Genomic DNA, 21,345 nt, shown 5'->3' with positions numbered 1-21,345 from the left:
CCTTAGCTATGGTAATTGAATACAAAGCTAGTCACAGGAAACGAGTCGTATTTCAAAAACACTGCTATGAGAATAAGGAAATTGAGCTACAAGTTCACATTAGAGCTGTAGCAGCCTTGTCTCTTTTTTTCTTCTTTCTTTAATTACGGTGGGCAATGTCTCTCCTGTCCTTTAGGCTTCTTTGTTACTATTTGTTTGACCCCTATAATCCTGTTCATAGAAATCCCAATGTATTGCAAAACAGTTTTGGATAAATTTTCTTATTCAATGAAACTACATGCCGTTAAGGCTATTGCTTTTTCTCTTTCTTTTCCTTACATATTTTCTTCCTTTCCACTACAACCAAATAGTTATAAAATAAAGCTACCTTATTTATTTATTTGTTTGTTTGTTTATATACTGCTAATTTGGTGTAAATTCTAATCCACCCCAAAGGATCTATTAACAAGAACTTTGATTGGGGCCCATTTTTATTCTGTGGGATGACATGCTGCAATGTGGCTCAGAATTTGAGTCACTGTGTTCTTAAAACATTAGAACAAAGACAAAAGAGGAAAAAAACAGCTTTAAATATTGAATATTTAAAGCAGCTTTAAATATTGCAGCATGGCTCTGCATTGCTAATATCAGTCAGTATCTCCCGGCTTGAAAGATTCCCCTCACTAACAAACATATATTGGAACAATGGGGGTCAGGTTGAGGGCTAAATGTCTCTTAAAATAAACTGAATCCATCAGAGGTTTGGGCTTTTTAAATGAGGCTGAAATATTCCATTTCTAAACCAGAATCTGTCCTGGGCCCATTTCATTTTCCATCTCTGTTTCCTGCTACCTGAAAACTCATGATGGCTGCCATCTACTCTGCATATTTTCATTATTTCACATCCTAAAATTAAGCTTTCCCCATTGACACCCCACTTTAATCCTTACTCTGTCAACTTTCCCTGGTATACTTTTACTTATGGAGAGCAAGGATTAATTTGAGAGGAGAAGAACTGAATATACAACTGACACACATAGGCTAAATATAGCAAAGGGCAAGCTTTATTCCTGTTCATAAAAAGTAATATATACAGTAATTCCTCCATTATCTGGGGGAAATTGTGTCTGGGATAACTGAAGGTTAATGAAGATGAATTAGTGATTCTTTTGAATACAGTGTGCCACTTCAGATGTGTCTTTGTGATGCCCCAGGCATCCAGGAAGATTGTTAGCACATGGAGTCTAGTCTCTGTGGTCCCTCTACCAATCTACCCCTAGAGCTAAGAGGCTCGTACAGACATAGGAGCATGTTGCAGCTACTGACAATAAATTATACTAGCCACTTATATCTTGCCTTGAGTGAAGAAGCAGCCTTTCCCATGCTGGATAAACATTGCAGGGATAATGAAAGATGATCAAATTATTTTTTTTTAATGTGTGCCAATTGTGTGAGAGTAATACAGCAGTAGGATCACAGTCAGTATCTTAATTGACCATTACTCATAAAAAAAAGTGTGTGGAAATTGCTGTTGTGCTAGAAGTACAGCACCAGCGCTCAATACAAGAAACAGTGGCCTTAAAATTAAAACACTAAGACAGTATTGGTCACAAGTGGGTCGTGGATGCTCGACAGGTGGGACGTGTGATGGCACGGGAGGCCTGGGGGGACGGGGCTGTGGTGGCTGGGGCTGTGTATCCCATTCCGGATACCAGTTGTCATAACCTAAAAGTCAGTGAAGAAGCACGTGTTAAGATCTAGTTTTAGCCATACTTACAGGAAAGCCATTAAGAACAATTTGATACGTACTTATCAGCTTCTCACGATTTGTATTTTCTGCAAAGAGATCAGAAGAGGAAAGTAATGTGAGTATCATTCAATGGTGGTTCTTAGTGTAAAGAGGTAAGCCTTTGCACTGATGATGCCAGCTAATGCCTAGAACATCCTACAAGGGGGAAGCAGGCCAGCAAGAGCAGGCTCCCAGCTGGTGTGGAGTTCATATTTTTTATTGAATTGAAAGAGAAACAGAAAAAAACCAGCTGTATCAGGAAGAATTTGTGTCATGGAGATGAGGGAATAAAAAATAACAACAAAATATGGAATTAATTTAAAATTTTTACGCATACCAAATTTAAGTAGCTACAAATGGACAAATATAACTACTAATTTATCACAGAAGTACACCTTTACTATAAGTTTTGAGGCATTTGCAGGATTACCTATGTGCATCCTATTGAAATTCCTCTTTTGCCCTATAGGAGAAAATGGTAAAAGCGGGTGGTAGGATCTAGCACTTAACTTTTAAATTTCCTGTTCCTCCTGTCCCTCCCCCTAGTCGTAGAGATATTTCTAGTTTTCCTGTGGTGTGTCAGTATGTGGCTTTCAGATGAGTCAGCCAGGATTTTACAGAAGAAAATAAGAGCACCAAATGCTCAATCATTTCTACAGCTGAAGCTGTCTAGAGCCTGCCTAGTAAAGACCATCCCCATTAAACCTCTGTATAAAATTAATATTTGATTTAAGACATTTCTGGACCTCCTTTAATTAATAAGTCCTAAACTGGGCAATGTTTATTAAAAACATTGTCCAGTTTTGGGACTAGGTAAATTGACATAAAGGCGCACTGCTGTTTGGAGCAGACTCAGTGATGGGGTACAGGCTGTGTGTTTCCCTGCTGCGCCCACACCCTGACACCAGAGAGACAGACCCAGCACAGAGTCACTCTGGCTCATTGGAGGGGAGGCAAGGAGGAGGGAGCAGGCTGAACCCCTCGCCATCACTCACTTCTCTCCCAGACCCAGGAACACCTTGTTTGCAAGGAACACCTCCAACCCAGAGAGATTTTTACTTCAACCACACTCCTTTCATTGGTGCATCTTTTGCAGAGCTTGTGAGTGAACTGTGCCAGCTCAGCCCCGCATCAGCTCCCGGCCAAACGTCCCACAGCTGCCACAGGCCTGCTCCAAAGGGGTTACCAGTCCTTTATTAATTACTCCTTGAGATTTGATTAAAATCCCCTCATGCCCTGAGCCTTCCAAGCTCTGTTACAACACTTTGTTTAATTATTTACCACCAGCACTCTGATAACACTGAGCATAGTAGGGAAAAAGATTACAAACAAGATCTCACTGCTGTTTTTCAGAAAACTGTGGAAGTTAGAAATAACTGTGCTTTTTGATACAGTCTTGTTATTAGTTCGGAAATACAGTTGTCTGGAAAATGTGTTAGGACATGCTAAATAAGCAGAAAAGCAGAAGATCCATTTCCTATTTGTGCTGAGAGAGAAGAACTAGACAGTGAATATTTTTTTGGGGCTAAAATTCTGAATTTGACTTCCTGACCAGATAAAAGGGAGAAAATAGTCTAACTGAGACTTCTCTAGATCAGAAACTCTTGCTTCTTCTTCTGAAAGTCTTCAACTGCAAAGTATTTCAATTATTTCCTTATTACAGTATTCTCCCAGAGTTTGGTACTGCTGTTGTGTGGTGTGCTACAGACCTACTATGCACTTAGTACAAATTGACTTCTTGTTGTCTTTCCACTGCTAATTATGCCACTTTTGTTTCTGTGCAATTTTCTTACATGATTACATTGGTCTTACCACAGAGCTTGTCTACACACTTCTCATTACTGCATCTACTGCATGGCTGTCCTTCTTTGTATGGTTTTCTTGGGTAATTCCCCCTGCAAAACAGAAACAGTATTTTGTTAGCTGTCATTGAAAAGTTGTCAAGGGGAGGGAATACCCTAATCAAAAAACTGGCCATTGCAATTTTTTGAAACTCTTTTTTAGATCAGATTAAAGCTCTCACTGGCATGAGAAGCAGTTTACTCCTGCCACTGAATATTAATGAGACCTCTCAGGCAATACTGTATTATTGTAAACATACAAGAATTTGCCTCTAGCCCATCATTACCCACCTGGATTCTAAAAAGCAAACATGTAAAAAGCAAGTAGAAATACTGCAAGGTACCAGATAAACTAGAGGATTGTCTTCCTTTTATTTCTTATATTGCAATGCCTTTTTTGAAATTCGTGTAGGTCCAGAGAAAGATGTAATATTTCTGAAGTGGGAACATAACACCTTTCCCACATTTCCTGCAAAGACTGAAATCAAAACAGATTTTTCTTCTACCATCTGCATTATGGTGAGTGGTGTCAGCTATGATCTGCTCTCCTGCTTTTTTTAGAATGGGATTTTCTGCAGTCCCAGCTATGTCCAGTAGGTTCTGTTCCCAACGGCCAGGGGAAGTTTCCCTTGGAACAGTAACATGAGGACGTTTGGTCTTATTCTGAAATTTGTCACAACTGCATCCATCATATCAGTTGGCATCTGATACCAGATCAGTTGGGATATTTAAAGAACAAAACAAAAAACCCTCAAATGCCACAATTAACTTACGCTGGCCCATAGTTACAAACAAAATGTGCTGCTTTGAATAGTCCTGGAAAATTTTCAACTGTGTTGCAGAAGTGAACTGCGCAACCAACTTTGTAACTCTCTGCCCAGACGACCTGCAGGACAAAGGGAAGTATGTAATGCACCGTTCAAATACTATGAAAGCAACAGCATCAAGAGAAGGAGGAGAAGGGAACTAGCTCAGGGAAATTTAAATAAGCTGACACAAGAACAACTTAACCTGAAGGGCAGCTGGGACAAAATGACAGATTGATAGCTATTTTTTGCACTTATTATCTGGCTACCCTTTAAATGTGAAATTGCCAGGGGATAATCCCTTTCCACCATTACTGGAAGTAGAACTTGACATCCCTAGGACTCATAATATTTATTTCCAATCTCATGCAACAATAAACTGGGGGGTGCAAAGCCCTGCAGTAATTCCTGTTCCAAAGCAATCTGTTCCAAGCCTGTACTCAGATCTTCAGTGAAATTAGACTCTATATATATGTATTTGACTATCCATATGTTAGACTATAAAGCACTGGGCATGTAGGACTTACCTGAGTGTAGTGGCCACACATGTTAGTACATGTATTGGTGCTGAAATCATAGCTGCTGACTTCATTAAACCAGGACCCGAGAGCTGCATCCACAGAGAAGATGTGGGCTGTGCCAGTCCAGATGTTTTCTCCAACAAAGTGAAAGGTGGGGTGCATTTTTCCTGGCATTTCAAGGTAGGTATTGTGATTAAACTTACACTTCTTTGCCCATGCTTTGGCAGTCTTAGCTAAAGCAGCATCCCAGGACTGTAGAAAAGGAAGAAAAGATACTATAATCTGCACTGCAGTGACTTCGCCGAATTCAGACATTTTTAAACAGAAACTTTCCTGCTTCCCATCCCTGCTTTCAGTTTCTTTCTCTCACATGTCATTTCTGCTCCCATAACAATTTTTTGTCTTCTTTTTTCCCTTAGCTATTGCAGGATATGCAGGATCTATCCACTGTTCAGTTGTATCTGACTTGTTAATATATTTACAGCTGGAGTGCAATCTTTAGCTACACCTGGAGGGGATAACTGTGTGAAACTTCCAGCTGTAGAGGGGCCTGGGGGACTTTGTGCCTAGAAGATGTTGGCTGTCCAGGGATTTGCACTTGGCAATTATTACCAGACCAGATAGAAATTCTCTTCTGCTGGCCAGGACAGAAGGAAGAGTCACAGCTGCTCCCTTCCTCAGCTCCTTCTGCCTCTTTTCTCTCTTCCCTCCTCAGCAGATGGACAAAGCAAATAAAAGACTCCCTCATCTCTGCTGGGCTGAGAAGGAAACACTCCCATACAAAGAGGCAAAAGTAATAATTTAACAAACCAGTCTGGCAGACTTGCAGATTTTATGCTGACAAGTAAAGTTCAGTACGTTGAAATTCAAGTTAAGGGATGCGAGAAAATATTGAGTTTGTGTTCCTAATAACAGGTTTGGAGATGGCTATTACCACTTGATAGTAGTAGACTAAAAACAAAGTATTAGAAGCCCTTTGCAAAGGAATGGAGAATAAAACCACATATATAATCACACTTCTGCAGAAGTCCTGTTGAATGGTGTGTGCAGCACAGCATCCCACCTCAGGAAAGGTACACTACAACTAGAAAGGCCAGAGAGAACTTGGAGTAGAATGATCATCTTCAGGTTCAGAGAACTTTCATACAGCAACAGAGTGCTTTGCAGCTTCAGAGACATCGGAACATCTTGTATGAAATAGGTAAATAAGCAGCATTAACTTGCATCTTCCAATAAAAAGGCCAGATACTATTAAATGAAGCTAGGCATTAACAGGCCCAAATCAAACACAAGGAAATAGCTTCATGCAACCTGTGGTTAGGCTGTGAAACCCTTTGCCATGAGATGATAGAAATTATAAAAACTTTTATGACCTCAAGGCTGAAAAAATAATTTTAAAAAATCCATTAAGAGTTTGTAACACCATGATTGGTATACCTTGCAAGTACACCTTTGATTCAAGAGGTTTAAATATATTTGTCCTGCTGTTATTCCAGAATTACTGGGTCTTTGGTCTGAGCAAGTAAGTTTGCTCTTGTGCACTAGCTTTTTTAATTAAACATCATTTTTAACATGGCAAGAAATTAAAGTCACTGGTACTCTGAATCTCATTCCTTTACTGTGAGCTTACATTTGTAGAAATGATTCCTACACTGCATGTGGTTATGCATTTAACTTGCTTTCCAGCTATGCAGCACTGCTGGAGGGCTCAGAGAAGTGACATGCACTGGCTGAGGTTATCTCCCTCAGAGAGCTATGCACATTTTTTCTTATGTATTCCACTGAACAACGTGTGACCTACCCATAACATAACCTGTTCTGATATCCACTGTATTTGTATCAAGCTGTGCTTTTCAGCCTAGATATCACTATTCCTACTCTTCAAACCCTGCTACAGCAAATGAATATCAGGTATCTAAATGGATGTCCTGGAAAATCCCTTTATTCAACACATGTTCTAGATTAGAAGAAACAACAAGAGATGATAGATTTTCAACAAATCCTGTTGCAGACTGCCTACTCAGAAACTTTTAAAAAGTCAGTTTCCTATGTATGAAACCTGACCTGGTATAAAATAGATTACTATCTCTCTTAGAAAGAGGTAGATGACATATGAGAACTGAACACTTTTTTGCAATAAAGCCCTTTGCTCTGGCTGAAGTTGAGTAGCTAAATCTTGTGCTAAAAATAAAATTCCCTTCAAATTATTAAAATTGAACAATACTGTGAAAATGAATGTATATTCTATTTCATACAAAGAATCAACGTATATGTTACAGAAATCATTAACTGAAAAGGAAAGAATAACAGTACAAATGAAGAATAAGATGGGCTAAATCAGCAGCCCAAATATAATAATTTCAAAAAGATCACAAACACCACCTTACCATGCGAAACATATTGCTGGCTGGTGGACTCACTTTGGATCGAAATGTGTTGTGAGCTCTCACACAATCCTCAATAAACTTTGCATCTTCTATGTCAGGCAAGGGATAAGCACAAAAGCAAGAGAAAAAATCCAGTAAGAACAATGCAGCAAAGAAAAATGTGATTTTCCTCATTCTCCAGTGTTTTTTCGTAAGTTTTAAAATGAAAAATCTCGCAGGTGGAGATGAAACCGGCAAGCAGTTTTGCAGAAGTTGTCCTCTGGGTGTGGAAGCACTTGAAAATGTCAAACAGGATGTGAAGAGCGTTTGCTTAATCAGGTACAACTCTATCTGACATCATAGCTGGCAGTCAAAGGGTAAAGCACGAAACAGGCGCCTGCCGTGCATATCAGCAAGAAGCAACACTCCAAGTATACTTCTGTCTTTTCTTTGAGTGTGCTCCATCCTGGGTGACTGCCAAACCATTCTGGATTTTTGGTCTTATCTGAAGAGATGCTGCTGAACAGCTTTCTTAAAACCTGCATCAATCACAAAAAATGCAGCTTTGACAAAACAGGAATCTACTATTCAGCTGCTTTTCCAATAGTATTGCTTAGTCATACCAGCTTAGCTACAATTATGTGGCAGGACATTGCTTCCATATCAAAATTGCTCAAGAAATAAACAGAATTATGAAAACTGTGCTTCAGAAGGAGGAAAAAAAGGGTTCCTGAACAGCACCCTGCTGCAGAACAGACATTCTGGCCTGGTTTGGTGTGTGTAACAAAAAATAAAATTTGGAAATCCTAGGCTTGAGTATGTGTTGGTTCTCTCCTCTTTAATTACTTGCTATTACCTGCTAGCCTGAAATCACTGGAGCAGCTTCCTGTGCTTCTGGAGAGCAGCTACAGGATTAGCACTCCTGGTATAACATTCCAAGTCAGATAACTTCTCAGGGCAGTAGGATGGTATGTGTTGGCATTTGTATTGTCTCCCCAACTGTTCTACAAGCTGTTTGAATATTTCTTTTTTCAAACCTAAGCCAAATTGTACAGATATGCAAGAGCATAAGAAGAACCATATGTTTTAAGAGCTAAGGTCTTGTAATCCAGTTTTATGAAGATTTACAGGGAAAATTTGTTGCAAATAGATTGCAAAATATGTTAATGGGTCTCACTCCCTGCTCAGTTTTGGCGGTCAGACTTAATGTAAAACCATGATTATTACAACTACATGCAGTTTGCACAAAAACACCCATCACACTAAAACTGCACCATTAATTTAACAGTACAGTGATCTTGCACCTATATATGCATGCAGTTTAAATTCTGTTTGGAAAATGACTGGTGATTTTATGCAGTAGGAAATTTTTATGGGTTCAGGATAGTCCAGGTTATAAAATGCTTTCTTGTATTTCTGGCTCCATCTAGTGACTCTACCTATAATTAAAGCAGAAGTTCAGCCTGCCCTTGAGCATCTATGATATTTTTCCAATAAGAGAGTTTTAGACTTTTGCCAGCATTATGTAGTGGATCTCAACAATTAAGTTTTGGAATTTGGATAGCACATTATAGCCTTGTAGCACATTTGGATAGCACAGTCTGGACAATATAAGCCATTACCAATCCAGAGATCTCGAGTGAAATTTAGCACCATGAGCTGGGTACACACAAGAAGATTTACAGCCTCATGATTTTGAAAAAATCCCCATTATTACATCCCACTTTTGCGCTTCTGACCTGCTTTTAGTTCAAAATGGCTGGAAAAATAAAACCTCAGATTTTAAATTTTTCCCTAATGTTCTATTTAGTCAGAGGACTAAAACCTGGTGAATTACAGCCTGTTACAGATATCCATGATGCCTGGGAATCTCTGAAATCACATTTAATTTTGTTCTCAAATCATCAACTTCCCCTCAGTATTGTTCCTTTTGCTGGGGAGAGAAGGTCTGACCTTGACTTACTAGGTTGCGTTAAACAAATGGGGTGGATTGTCTGGGTTTTCTTATTCTATCCATAGGATTAGGCAGCTGCAAGATCACTTGGCCTTCCAGACCTGTGAATAAACTAATATTGTGACATGCATTGCTTCTGCTATTACACAATGGCACCTCAGGGCAGAAAACAAATTATGGGACAAGGACAGTGGTGATATTGAATTTCCACAAGAATTACCCTGTAAGAAGTCATTTTTTATTCATTAAAAGCTAAAAAATCCTAAAATTATTTTGTAATAATGAGGCTGTAAAGACTTCCACAATTAACAGAGGTGGCCATTAGTATGTGGCTGGACTGCAGATAGTTTTACTGTAATTTTGAAGTTATCTGGATGATTACTTCTGTAACCTTAAGTGCAAAAGTTTTGGCACTGCATATTTTTAGACCAAAGAGTTTTACCTGCCAAACTTAAGACAGGCATTACAGTTTAGGCATCTGCTTTGTCTTAGGAGATTCTTCCAATACCTTCTGTACATGATTAACCAAACTGTATTGAATTCAAGTAAAAATGTTTAATTCTATACCTAAAACATCTGGATGATCATATATTCTGTTTCTGAAAGACTTGCAGACATGGTAGCTTAGTCAGTATCAAAGTGTCTCTCCAGTAGTAAGGGTACAGGCCTCAGGTGGACAAACTGACTCGACCATTCCCAAAAGTTTCATCTCTTCAATTATAAATGAAAGAAGCAGTTGTGTTCATCAAACATAAAACATAACCTTTTTAAAAAAATGGATCTTAATATTTAAAATGGTGTTAACTGAATACTGGGTTAAAGACTAAGCATTTCAGAGACCTTTATGTAACAGCCTCACATATTTTTTTGCGATTTCTACCATTTTGAGATTCCAGTGTTGTGGCTCTCAACAGGTCTACACAGCCCATCCATTTATGGGTTATAAATTTTACCCATTTTCAGTTTTGTGTCTGAGCCTTCAAGAACATGACTGCTCCTGGATAGAGCATGGTCCTTGATTATCAATTATGATGTTCATAGTGTTTAACCCATATACACTGCTTGTTTTTTCTGGTGGTTAGTTTCCTTTGTAATGTTGCCTGAAATGCATGAACATTTTGGTATGACTTAACTGTGTATAACAGGAAAGGAGCAAACAATCAAGGAAAAGAAAGTATAGATGTGACCATCACTCTAAGAGAAATGTGCAAAACTCTCCAGAATTCTATGCAGACGAGGTTGAATTTCAGTTGTTTCAATGTAAAACCTACCTTGATAGGTAACTTTTCATAATTTATTGTGCCACAGAAAAAATAAAAAATACTTTCCTATGATACTGTCTACTTCTAGCCTTCTAAAAAATCTACTGTCAAATAAACAGCAAAACTTAAATCCTCCAGCCTTGCTTTTGGTTTTGTTATAGGCAGAACCAGGGGCAGACAACAAGAATTAACACTTGAAGAGAAATAAGCAAGAAAAGACAAAAAATAACTGAAAGGAAAATGCTCCATAAATAATTCTGGTAACTTTTGGTGTTTTCATTTCACAATCCAAAGCTTACTAAAGAAGAATCTCACAGATTCCGTTGTGTCTGGTTGCACAATGGTAGCGCAGTATTTTCATCTGTAATTTTCATGGAGAGCAGTCTAAGCATCTTTGAACACTGAGATAAGAAATTTAAGAGCTGCTTTTACAAGATAAGATCTACTTGACATTAAAATTATCATCTGTTTTAGATCAGTGAAATATCATGTATTTGCTTATAGATGAAACTGATTCTACTGCAAAGCTTATTTTTCAAGATGGGAATTAATAATTAAGATAATAAGTGTTCAAAAGAAACCTTTACTTTCTCGGCAGCATTATGTTTCTCTGAATTACCACTGAGAAATCAAAATATAATGAATGTTGTTGTTGATTTTTTCTTTTCTTTTTTAAGAGAATTATAAGGAAAAAAATTTACTTTGGCTGTATTTTATCCTTCTATCAACACTTTTATTAAGTAATACCCACAGACATTCTGCAATTACTGTGATTACTTTGAACAGCATCTCCAGACTTTGTAGAATGCTGAACTGTGTGGCTTGATAACTAGGGAACTGGAAACTATTATTTTATAAAGTTCATGTAGTAATCACGCAGTGAAATGAGAAGTGAGGCTTTCAGTGAGGTCGATGTTGTGGACAAGAAGAGAGAATTATTGCACAAGGTACTGAGGTGAGCCAGTGCAGGGGTAATGCAGTACAGTCATTGCTTGATGTTAAAAAAGGCAGCGAGCTGCCACTTGCTACCATATGTACACCTCTGTGTTACGTACAGATGGTACTGATTTACATGGCAGGCACTAACCAGGACATTTTACCACACACAACTCTTACTTGAATGTAACAACCACAAACCTTAGTACAGCTCTGCACTACGGAAATTAAAAATCTGACCTCACCATACCAATTTAATGGCGTCAGCAACATCAAAAAACTTAATGACCTCCAATCCAAATATTCTCTCCAACAGATGTGAAATGAGGATAGTACAGATGTTTCTTACTTAAGTATAAGTGCATTCATTTCTCTATGCTCTTGCAGTCTGTGCCAAAGCTGCATCCCAAGTCTACAAAGCATGAAAGGTGAAATGGTTATGCAATGTTGGGTTACAACAAAATCTTAATCAGATAAAGCTAATCAGCAATAAGCAGATAAATATCAAACACTGGAGCTTCGTAAGAAAATACTTTTCCTTATTTAGGCAAGTACTGTGGTTTATTTTAATTGACTTTTCCTATTGCAGCACAGAAATACAAACTAATTTAATGAGACAAATTTTTCCTCCCTTCACTTTTGAAAATTAACTTTGTAAGAGCACTTGCTAGCAACAGAAAAAAAAAGTTGAAATGCAGTTTTGTCTTCAGGCAAGGAATAGCTGGCATGCTAATTAAACACAAAACCTTTTGTGTTTTATTGTTGAAAAGGGCATTAAAGATTTTGATTTGATACATAAAGATTAATTCAAAGTAAAATGCACTTATATTGTAGGTTCAATAGTACAAATATTTTAAGTATTTTTTAAGAGAGCCTCTGGAAACAAATATTTATTCTTCCTACAGTATGGCTTTAAATACACATCAGGGCATTTTACAAAGACAGCTTCATGAGGTAAATGTGCCAATTCCTGGCCAGTAACTCATTCTACTACCTCTTCTTTAGAGCTCATTCCTGAACATGAATGATCTTTTGTATTTGTCATCCAGTCATGACTGTTTCAGAAAGTTTACCATTAAAGTACTCCATTTTATATCTTAACAGAAGATGCTGTGATTTTAGGCTTACTGGTGATCATACGTTTCACTTCACTCTTACTTTCTTTTTGGACTTTACAATTAACTCCACTGGCTGCTGATACTCTTTCCTCCCTAAGGCTTTTGGTTTTTTCCAAGCCATACTTTCAGTCATGACTTTTCCTGGGTTTCCTATGCTTGAGCATTTAAAACCGTGTATGGTGTCTTTTGCAAACTTCATCACTTTCCAAATCACCACCCCTCCCCTTGTCTGCCAATCCAGCTTAAAACCCACCCTAGCAAAGGACATTCTTTGCTGAATAAATGCCTGCTCCAAGTGTGTTCAGGATGCTCATCATTTAGCTGCCCATTGCTAACATGCTCCTCTTGGGGCACTAAGCGGACTAAACATCAAACATCTGTTTTTTCTGCATCTTCCTCACTTTTGTGCGACCCTTTCCAGCGCAAGTTTTACTTTGCAGCGGAAATGCCCCTCAGCGCTAGGAGCAGTCACACGTTCGCTCCCGCAGGAGCGCCCGCCTGCCGCGGGGCCGAGCCGTGCCGTGCCGTGCCGTGCCGTGCCGTGCCGTGCCGTGCCGTGCCGTGCCGTGCCGTGCCGTGCCGCGGGGCCGAGCCGTGCCGTGTCGTGCCGTCGGCCGCCGCCGGGGGCGCTGAGGCGCGGGGCGCGGCCCGGCCGCGGGCAGGCGGCGTGCGGGCGGCGGCCATGGCGCTTTCGGCCGTGCAGCAGGTGCTGGTCTCGGCCGTGCTGGTGCTCTGCGTCTTCGTCGTCATGCCCAGGATGTTCGGGGGAGGAGGCGGCGGGCGGCCCGGCCGATCCCGGGGCGGCAAGGCCGGCCCCGGCCATTACGATCCCCGCCTGCAGGGCAGAGGTAGGAGCCGGGGCGATGGCGCGGCCGGGTGCCGCGCGGGAGCCGCGGCGGGCTGGGGCGGCTCGGAGGGAAGCCGGGATCCGAGCGGGATGCACTCGTTACATCCCTCCGGCGGGAGCTCCCGCTCTGCGCGGGCTTGGACCGAGAGGCCTGCTCAGACCTCCTCGAGCTGGCCTGCAACACCCCCACCTTCTGCGCTGTTTTGCTGTTCTGGTTCGCCGGTGCTTTGGGTTTTGTCTGTATTGTCTTACCAGAAGTGCTGTTTAGTGCAGGAAACACGCGGTAGTTGGAAGTGCGGAGCGGTGTGGGGAGCAGTGCCCGTAGGGACACAATCGAACAGATGGGCCGAGAGGTGTCACAGGGGAAAGTCAATTGCAGTAATGAAGGCGTGTGTTGCTGTCAGTAAATACGCGCACAGTCATACAAAATCTGGCCGGCAGTATATTAAAAAAGAGTTCAAGATGCTTGTTTAGAAAAGGTATCAATGAATGGGTTATAGAATTTACTATTTGTGGAGCCATAGTGGTATCCATGTATGTTAAGCCATGTCGCTGCATGTCACGATTTAGCTCCAGGTCGAAAACGCCTTTGTTTTTGACAATCACTAAAAGCCTGCTTTTGTGAGGTAGCTCTGTGATTCATTGATGATGCCTTCCAAGGTATTTCAAACCAAGAGACAGGTAGTTGCTATAATCCTCCAAATGTCTGTGCTTTTCCCTGCTGGCAGAAAAATGGAGGTTTGAGCTGCTACCGTGTTCTTCCCACCTGATGTCAAACTTACTGTGCTTCATAAGTTCTTGCCTGTCCTATTTTGCCTGGTTATTTTTTATTTATAAGGTAGCTGTATATTCCCTATAGATCAAATTATTTTAAAACCAAATCCCAAAAAAAGGAAACACTTCACATGATCACATCACATCTCTCTGGGTGGTTCTTTTTTCCTGGTTGGCTAGTAACTCACTTTGCTGTTTCTTCTGTGGAATAAACTCGGTGCAGGACACTAGTGGACTAGGATTCAACATTCCTCCACCCTGAAGGTGTTTCCCTTGCCACATTCTTATTTGTATGGTCTGTAGAAATCTTGTTCATCTGTGATAGCTACTATTTTAGTAAAACTACTCATTTACTTTAAAAACAAATAGTACTTAAAATAGGGAAAAAAAGGTGGGTGTAAATGTTAAACTAGTAATCAATATTAAACATTCTGAAAGGTGGAAAAGAAATATAATATGTGATTTCCAGATTAGTTAATGCAGTTTTAGCAAGTCTAAACCTACTTGTACTGAAAGGACAACCCCTGCCTGAATTTGCACTGAATGATGAAGGTAGCTTGAATTCTGATTGTATCAGCTAGAGCATTTAAGTTTTGTGTAACATTAATTCTTTTGTCTATCTGATCGTGGCTGTACTTTGCACACTTGAGTTATGTTACTGTGAGTTCCTGAATTGCCAGTGTTACAGTAGTAATTGATAAGTAGTGATGATGGTATTTTGTTTGGGAGTTTATATTGAACGTGAACCTTGCCATACCCATACTCAGTCCTGATGCATTAAGTTTTTAGTCTAGGCACTCAGTTGAGGCATCAGTGTAAAACTTCACAATCTCCCAATCCCCTGCTGTCCGTCTCTGCAAGCATCTGCTTTCTTTAGCTGATGGTGGTGTTCCATATGTGCATGTCCCATGAACCCTTGATTTAACTACCAAATAACCTGTTTCCTATGTTGAACAATAACATTGGCTATTTTCTCATCTGCTCCCTATTCTGGTAGGCAAATTACATGCAAAAACACTTCTGACTTCCAAGGTTGCATCTCTTGGGTGTTGTATAATCTTCTCCTGCTAAATATTTGATTTGCAGAGGTACAGTAGTTCTAGGCCTGTGGGAATATCCATGTAAGACTGCATTTACTGTCAAAATAATAAAAGAAGCAACACAGCGTATTTCAAAAAAAGGGGTTTTTTTCTGGTATCAGACAATTCAGTTTGTAATTAACTTGGTTCCTTTGGTGCAAAGGAAAAAAAATTAATGAATATTTTCAGCATTATCAATAGTTTCTCTGAGTATGCTTTAATTTCAAAATCTAAATTGTTTCTTGTTACATCTATCTTTCTGTGATTTGTGATTTGCTGAGGGTTTGCCAATGTTGCTGTGAAAAAGCTTAAAAATTGTACATTAAAGAAACCAAGCTTGGCTTGAGAGATTTTGCTGCCTAGATTTAACTGCATTCTGTTAATGTAAGAATAATTTTTAATTTTTTAACAGGCTACAAGGCTGCCCACACCATCTTAGAACAATGATTACAGAAGAAGAAAATAATTTCATTCCAGTTGTGGACTCCTGATTTTATTTCTTACTTGGTTGTCTTTCCCTCAATTTTATTTTTAAGGTAGTCCTCAGACAGTTTTGCAAGTGCACCGGAATCCAGGAAATTCTGACAGTAATACCTACCAGAGTATTCAACAGATGAGAAATGCAATGGAAAAAGAGATAAAAAGTGAGAGAACAAGAGGAAATGGTCGAGAGTTAGCATTCACCCTCATGCCGTTGTATGCTCTTGGAGTGGGAATGTTTGCAGTCTACAAACTTCTTAAGGTAAGCCATAGGAAAAGCATTAAATTATTGTAGTTAGGAGAAAGTGTAAATGCTTGGCTTGTTTTTTTTTTTTTTAATTCTGAGTCTTGCTCTGACTTTGAATGTGAAGTCCAAAGTTAAATTTTTAGCGTATCTAATTCTTCCATATGAAGGCTTCTGGCTAAGGTATTTTTAAACGCTTGAAGAAGTGAGAATCTTACTCACCCTGCAGCCTCAAATGAGAATCTGAGAACCTAAACAGTGCTGCTACCTGAGTCTGTAACCTAAGTATCATCAGTGTTTCCCTTCCTTTTCATTCTTCAGAATGAGATTGAGTATGGGAAGGAGGCGAACAATTCCTGCAGAGCAGTGGTCTTAGATTAGCAGTTAGGTAGAACAGTGAGTAGACTTAACCTTTTGTTTGGACTTCTCTTGTGATCATGCAGTTGCAACATGCAGGTTATGGGATACCTTTTGTACCATTTGTAATCGAAAAAGGAGAACACATGATTGGTTGTTTTTTTGTTTTTTTAAAGAAATCAATCTTGAAATGTATTATTTATAGTAAGAGATACACAAAGCTGAAAGTGCACCTGGAATATTGTTGCTTGCCCTCAGGGAAAATAAAAATGAACAGGAGTAAGACTGGAGACAACATGCTCATTTCTGGAGTCACTTCATGTTAATCTTGTGTATGAGAAAGTTATCACGGCTTAGCAAAATGAGTATAGGGGCTACCCAGTTTAGTACAAGATTTGAAAAGCATGAAAACCATATTTTGGCTGTTACAATTCTATACACTTGGGCTTGTGGGTTTAAAATGTAAGTATTTTTATGATAGTATCTTTATTACTTTAAGAAATAAATTCTATATCCTAATTAATGATAGGAGACTGGATCCAGTGACCTAGAAGGTTTCTTCTGCTTCTTTTTGAAATAGCAACTGCTTTCTTTTACAGCTTTTGCCAGTCATGTTGTGTTTACTTAAAGTCAGAAGTGTTACTTTAAGACAGGATGAGGCATCACATAAGAAAAGTTTCATTAATGTAGCACATTTTCATGGTTGCTGTTTACTTTCGCTTAAGTTCTAAATGCAGTTTTGTTTTTAGTACACAGGTAGTGATGAGGTTGTTTAACTAGATTGTATTTTTTAAAGATGAAGTCACATGAAGAAGGTCAGTCCAAAAAGGAAAAGAGTACAGAAGACAAGGCGAAGGAAACAGGTAAGATATGCATTCAGAATGCATATGTTCCACAAAAGTGCTTATTTCTTACTGGAAAAAAACATGTTTTCATTGATGCAATCTAGCTAAATGAAGACAATCTCTCAAGTTAACTGAGAGCAGTTAGGAATCTACAAAAACCCACTTTGTTATTCTGTATGTTTTAAATGCTTGTTTGAGGTTTGTTTTAATTCTCCAGATGTAATACTCTTTAAAACAGCTGTTGTAATGCTGTATGATTCTTTGCCTCTAAAATGTCTGAATGTTTTTCTCACTTAAGATCTGTTCAGTTTTCTTCAGTTGAAGTGGGATATAATTAAATAGGGTATTTAAAAATAAGATAATGATCTGGTTTATAACTGAACTGTATTGATAGTGGAACTGTGTGGCTAAACAATTATAGAGACCATGTATGATTTCTAGGCCAAATGAGAAACTGTCACAAACATTCAAAGTTGATGCTGTTTTCATACCTTTTTCTCCCTTGTACAGAGACATTTTTAGTGAATTAAACAACTACCAGCATTGTTTGGTGTCTGTGTATACCATGTTTGTAATGAGATTCAGCAGTGATTTGCTACACTGCCTACTCATCATCCTTGTGTGTTGCATTCTTCTCTCTTCAAAGTTTAATTGTATTTTAGGAGGAGTAAGTCCTCTTGATTCTAGTGCATTAAGCATTAAATATATTTGTAAGGTGTGAATATACAAGCACATGAAAAGTATAAATACAGTACTTATATCTCAGGAAGTCTTGCAGCTGCATGGTTTTTGAGACTGGGAAGGTGAGCTCCACATTCTTGCTCAGTTTCTACAAAGGTGTCCTCTGGGCACTATTGGAGATAGGTTACTGGCTGGAAAGGACTACTGCTCACACATAATAAGTCTTCTGTTCTTAGCCCCACCACTTCCTTTTCATATTGTCAAATTTTTCATGTGAAAGAAGCTGTCTGGTTTTGAATCTGTCCAACGAAAAATATAAATGAATATCCTAATGATATTGTAAAGACTTTTTTTACAATGTTATTTCTTTCCTCATCCCCCTCTCTCTCCCCCCACACCTTTGTCTTTTTTTGTTGTGTTGTTTTTGTTTGCTTGTGTTTGTTTGTTTTTGTTAGAGCATCAGCTTTTAGAACTGGAGCAACACCTAGCTCAGACAGAGAAAATGTTAAATTCTTTATTGACTCAGTTGGATCCACTTTCAAACTGGTGAGTGTTTCTAAAAAAAATCTCAGTGTTTTTTCCTGTATATTGAAATTCACCAAAATTTTAACAACGACTTCTTAAAATGATCCTTACATATAGGTAAGGAACAGTTTTAGGAACCTTCTTTGATTATTTATTGTTTTCGTAGGCTTTTGCAGGTGATACCAATTCTGCCATTTGTGAACTTTTTCACAGACACTTCCCATCTCTTGTTCACCAAACATAAATGCAAAAGATATGATCATGTTACCGTGTCTTAACAGAGATGAACTTTTATATTGACCAAGGAGACCAATAGTGAAAATATATTTAAACTCAGTAGCATTTGAAAGGCCTTGTGGGAAATAGATTTTGGTAGCAGAGTGAGTTTCTTCTTTTAGATGTAATTATAAGAAAAAAAAAAGCTATCAAAGCATAGCTGCTTTTTTTTTGTGTGTTTTGAAGTGAATCTGTGAAGTGTGTGTGTTTCAGTGAAATAGAACTTGTCTGTTTTAATATGACAAGGGAATCAGTAACATAAAAGCTCCCTTCATGAAACAGGTTAAAACATGCAGAATTTCCTGATTGTTTCTGCAGTGTACTTCTGAATTGGGTATGTGCTGAAACTATTAAGCAGTAAATTCACTGGCCAGTTTGCCTAACAAATTTCTAGTAGTGGTAGGGAGGAAAGAAAAAAAACTTTGAATGAGAAAAGCTTTCAAACTCTAAAGTTCTGTATTAGGCATTGTCATGCTACTAATAACAGTACTTTGGATAATTACTGGAGTAATTAATTTGGAATCATTGCTTGACCTTGGCCTTCAGGACTCCAAAGTTCCGTGACATTGAGTGGTTGTATGATGTAATGGCCTTCCAGCTTCTCAAGAGACAGTTCTCAAAGGAAAGCTTGACCTAAACATTTCACAAACTTCACTATGGTATTTATGCACAAAACTAAATATTACAATAAGTGTATTATTGTCAGGCACTCCCTTCCAAGATAATATTTCAGCTGTTAACATTTGTCTTTTTTTTTTTCCTAGTGTCAATGCTTTAGCGTGTGAGCAGAAAGATGAAATAATGACACAGCTCCAATCAATTAGACGACTGATGAAAGAAAGTGGATTGGATAAATCAGAAAACAAGATGAAAGGTAATTTAATTTTCAGACAGATAGATAATTAAGTAGTTTATATTTTAAAATAATAGATAGATCTTACTATAATGATGTTTAGCTTCTGAGTCTTAGGTAATTTGTGTGGTATTAGTTTTATTCTGGAGGAATACCATTCTTCTTATTTGAGATGTATCCCATTTCAAATTTTTGATACATCATGATTTATTTAAGAATAGGTGCTCAAGACATTGAACTGGGGTGGACCACAGAGTCACATCCTGTTTTGATAAAGGAACAGACTACTAACAGACTACATAGGAATTGATGTTCTTATGTAGTCTGTTAGTACTGGACTAACTTTAGGCAAAGGATTTTCAAATGGGGACCTCAGAGGCTATGAGTAATGCTTACATAAAACACTATACAGCAAATTGTATGTTAGTTTCAACTGGAGACTCCCAAGAGCTGCATAGTAGCCAAGAGAAATCTTAAATATTAAGAATGGTCCATTAGAAATTTGGTGATTTTTTGCATTATTCAAGTCTTAATAAAAGAGAAAAAAAAATTAAAAATACTCTACTTCTAAACTGACACTGATATTCAAAGCTTACCAGTAAACTTTAATTTTGATTATTTGTTGGGAATTTTAAGATTTTGGACACATTTGTGATGAGAAACTTGAAGATCTCATTCAGTCATTTGCCGAACATTCTCAAGAGAAAGAAATGGACAACAGAGAAGATGAATGTAATGAAGATTTACTTGAGGATATTGATAATGATTACAAAATAGAAGAGCACGAATTACATGGTGAATGTGAAATACATCATTTGGAGGCAGATGTTGTGGAAGATGAAGAAATGATAAGCAAAGATGTCATTGAATCAGAAGAGATGGGACTGAGGAGACGCAATAGATATGAATGGAATCTGCATATGTAAAAGTTCTAAAAGCTTATGAAACCTTTTTATAATGTTGTATGCACTTTAAACTGAAATGAAGTTATGTGCACTGCTATATGCTTTAAAAAGAGGGGTGAAATACTGCCTTTGCTTGTATCTATGACAATTCTGTAACTGACTTCAGTGGCAGCAGAATTTTACTCAGGATGTTTACATATTTTTTCTATTTATTTTTTCCCTATAAAAATATTTCTGTACTCTGTATATAATGCACTGTAATTATATCTGATGCTTCACTAAAATTTTAGAATATCGTCTTGAGACTAGAAAGAACAGGTGTTCCATAAATGTTTGTGGGAACCCAGGACATCCCTCTGGCTGCCCTGGATGTCTCAAGACCCTGTCAGGGGGCTCAGAGACCTTGGCACAAAGTCAAAAACACCTGTGGCTTTGATTTTAGCCCGTGGAAAAAACTTCCAACTTTGTATGAAGAATTACAAGCCACAAGGGATTGAGTAGTGTGGTAGTTGAATTAACACAGGGTGAAAAAGTAGAATTTTAGGGTTTTAAAATAAGGGGTTTAAGGGGACAGGATGGATGGATTTGGGCATGTCCTGACCTTCTTCTTCTTGTTGCCTTCCGTGTCTTGCTGTGATGGTGACACTTTTCTATTGGTTTAAGGTAGAGACACACTGTCCAACATAAATGATAGATACTGGCACGTTATTGTAAACATAGTAATGTAGTTTTTAGTATAAAAGGTAACACCACCCCAAGAGGGGTTGGAGTCTGTCGCAGGCTGACTTGCTAGACAGAGCTCAGCTCCTTGAGAAAGCATGTTACAGATAAGAGAAAATAAACAACCTTGAGAAGCTGACCCTATGCATTCCGACTTCTTCTTTGGCTGCGCAGGCTGGGAAGCAAG

The 21,345-nt window shown here is 38.5% G+C and overlaps 3 protein-coding genes across 7 annotated transcripts in view; 2 read left to right on the top strand and 1 right to left on the bottom strand.

Moving 5' to 3' along the window:
- Positions 1–1,343: 1,343 nt before the first annotated feature.
- Positions 1,344–7,626, bottom strand: LOC100230452 (glioma pathogenesis-related protein 1). 2 transcript variants are annotated; one of them, XM_030260150.4, is made up of 6 exons: positions 7,324–7,626; positions 4,943–5,188; positions 4,383–4,495; positions 3,581–3,663; positions 1,789–1,815; positions 1,344–1,704 (listed from the first exon to the last, which is right to left on the bottom strand). In XM_030260150.4, the coding sequence occupies exons 1-6, from the start codon at positions 7,495–7,497 to the stop codon at positions 1,478–1,480; spliced, it is 870 nt and encodes a 289-aa protein (XP_030116010.4). In that variant the 5' UTR covers positions 7,498–7,626; the 3' UTR covers positions 1,344–1,477. The 2 variants fall into 2 exon arrangements, with proteins under 2 accessions (XP_030116010.4, XP_072779198.1); XM_072923097.1 differs by having other exon boundaries at positions 3,620–3,663.
- A 5,391-nt stretch (positions 7,627–13,017) lies between these two features.
- On the top strand, positions 13,018–16,047 carry LOC101233417 (uncharacterized). Its single transcript, XM_012569005.5, has 2 exons — positions 13,018–13,420; positions 15,809–16,047. Exons 1-2 carry the CDS (start codon positions 13,018–13,020, stop codon positions 16,045–16,047), a joined length of 642 nt encoding a protein of 213 aa, XP_012424459.3.
- A 3,397-nt stretch (positions 16,048–19,444) lies between these two features.
- CAPS2 (calcyphosine 2) overlaps positions 19,445–21,345 on the top strand; it is a 34,084-nt gene continuing 32,183 nt past the window's right edge. For all 4 annotated transcript variants that reach the window (XM_072923092.1, XM_072923093.1, XM_072923091.1 and 1 more), the window contains exon 1: positions 19,445–19,554. The gene's annotated coding sequence lies outside the window, so the exon portion shown is untranslated. The remainder of the gene's footprint in view (positions 19,555–21,345) is intronic.

The sequence above is a fragment of the Taeniopygia guttata genome, chromosome 1A, assembly GCF_048771995.1.
Source record: "Taeniopygia guttata chromosome 1A, bTaeGut7.mat, whole genome shotgun sequence".
NCBI lineage: Eukaryota > Metazoa > Chordata > Aves > Passeriformes > Estrildidae > Taeniopygia > Taeniopygia guttata.
The sequence above is the reverse complement of the archived record's forward strand: the minus strand, read 5'-3'. Positions and strand labels throughout refer to the sequence as shown.

Excerpts from the sequence above, each read along its gene's own strand:
- LOC100230452 (XM_030260150.4), bottom strand. The coding sequence starts at position 7,497 with ATGAGGAAAATCACATTTTTCTTTGCTGCATTGTTCTTACTGGATTTT. Across the intron at positions 5,189-7,323 it reads CCAGCAATATGTTTCGCATG|TCCTGGGATGCTGCTTTAGC; the intron begins GTAAGGTGGTGT and ends CCTTTTCTACAG. Across the intron at positions 4,496-4,942 it reads TGTGTGGCCACTACACTCAG|GTCGTCTGGGCAGAGAGTTA; the intron begins GTAAGTCCTACA and ends TTTGTCCTGCAG.
- LOC101233417 (XM_012569005.5), top strand. The coding sequence starts at position 13,018 with ATGCCCCTCAGCGCTAGGAGCAGTCACACGTTCGCTCCCGCAGGAGCG. Across the intron at positions 13,421-15,808 it reads TCCCCGCCTGCAGGGCAGAG|GTAGTCCTCAGACAGTTTTG; the intron begins GTAGGAGCCGGG and ends TTTATTTTTAAG.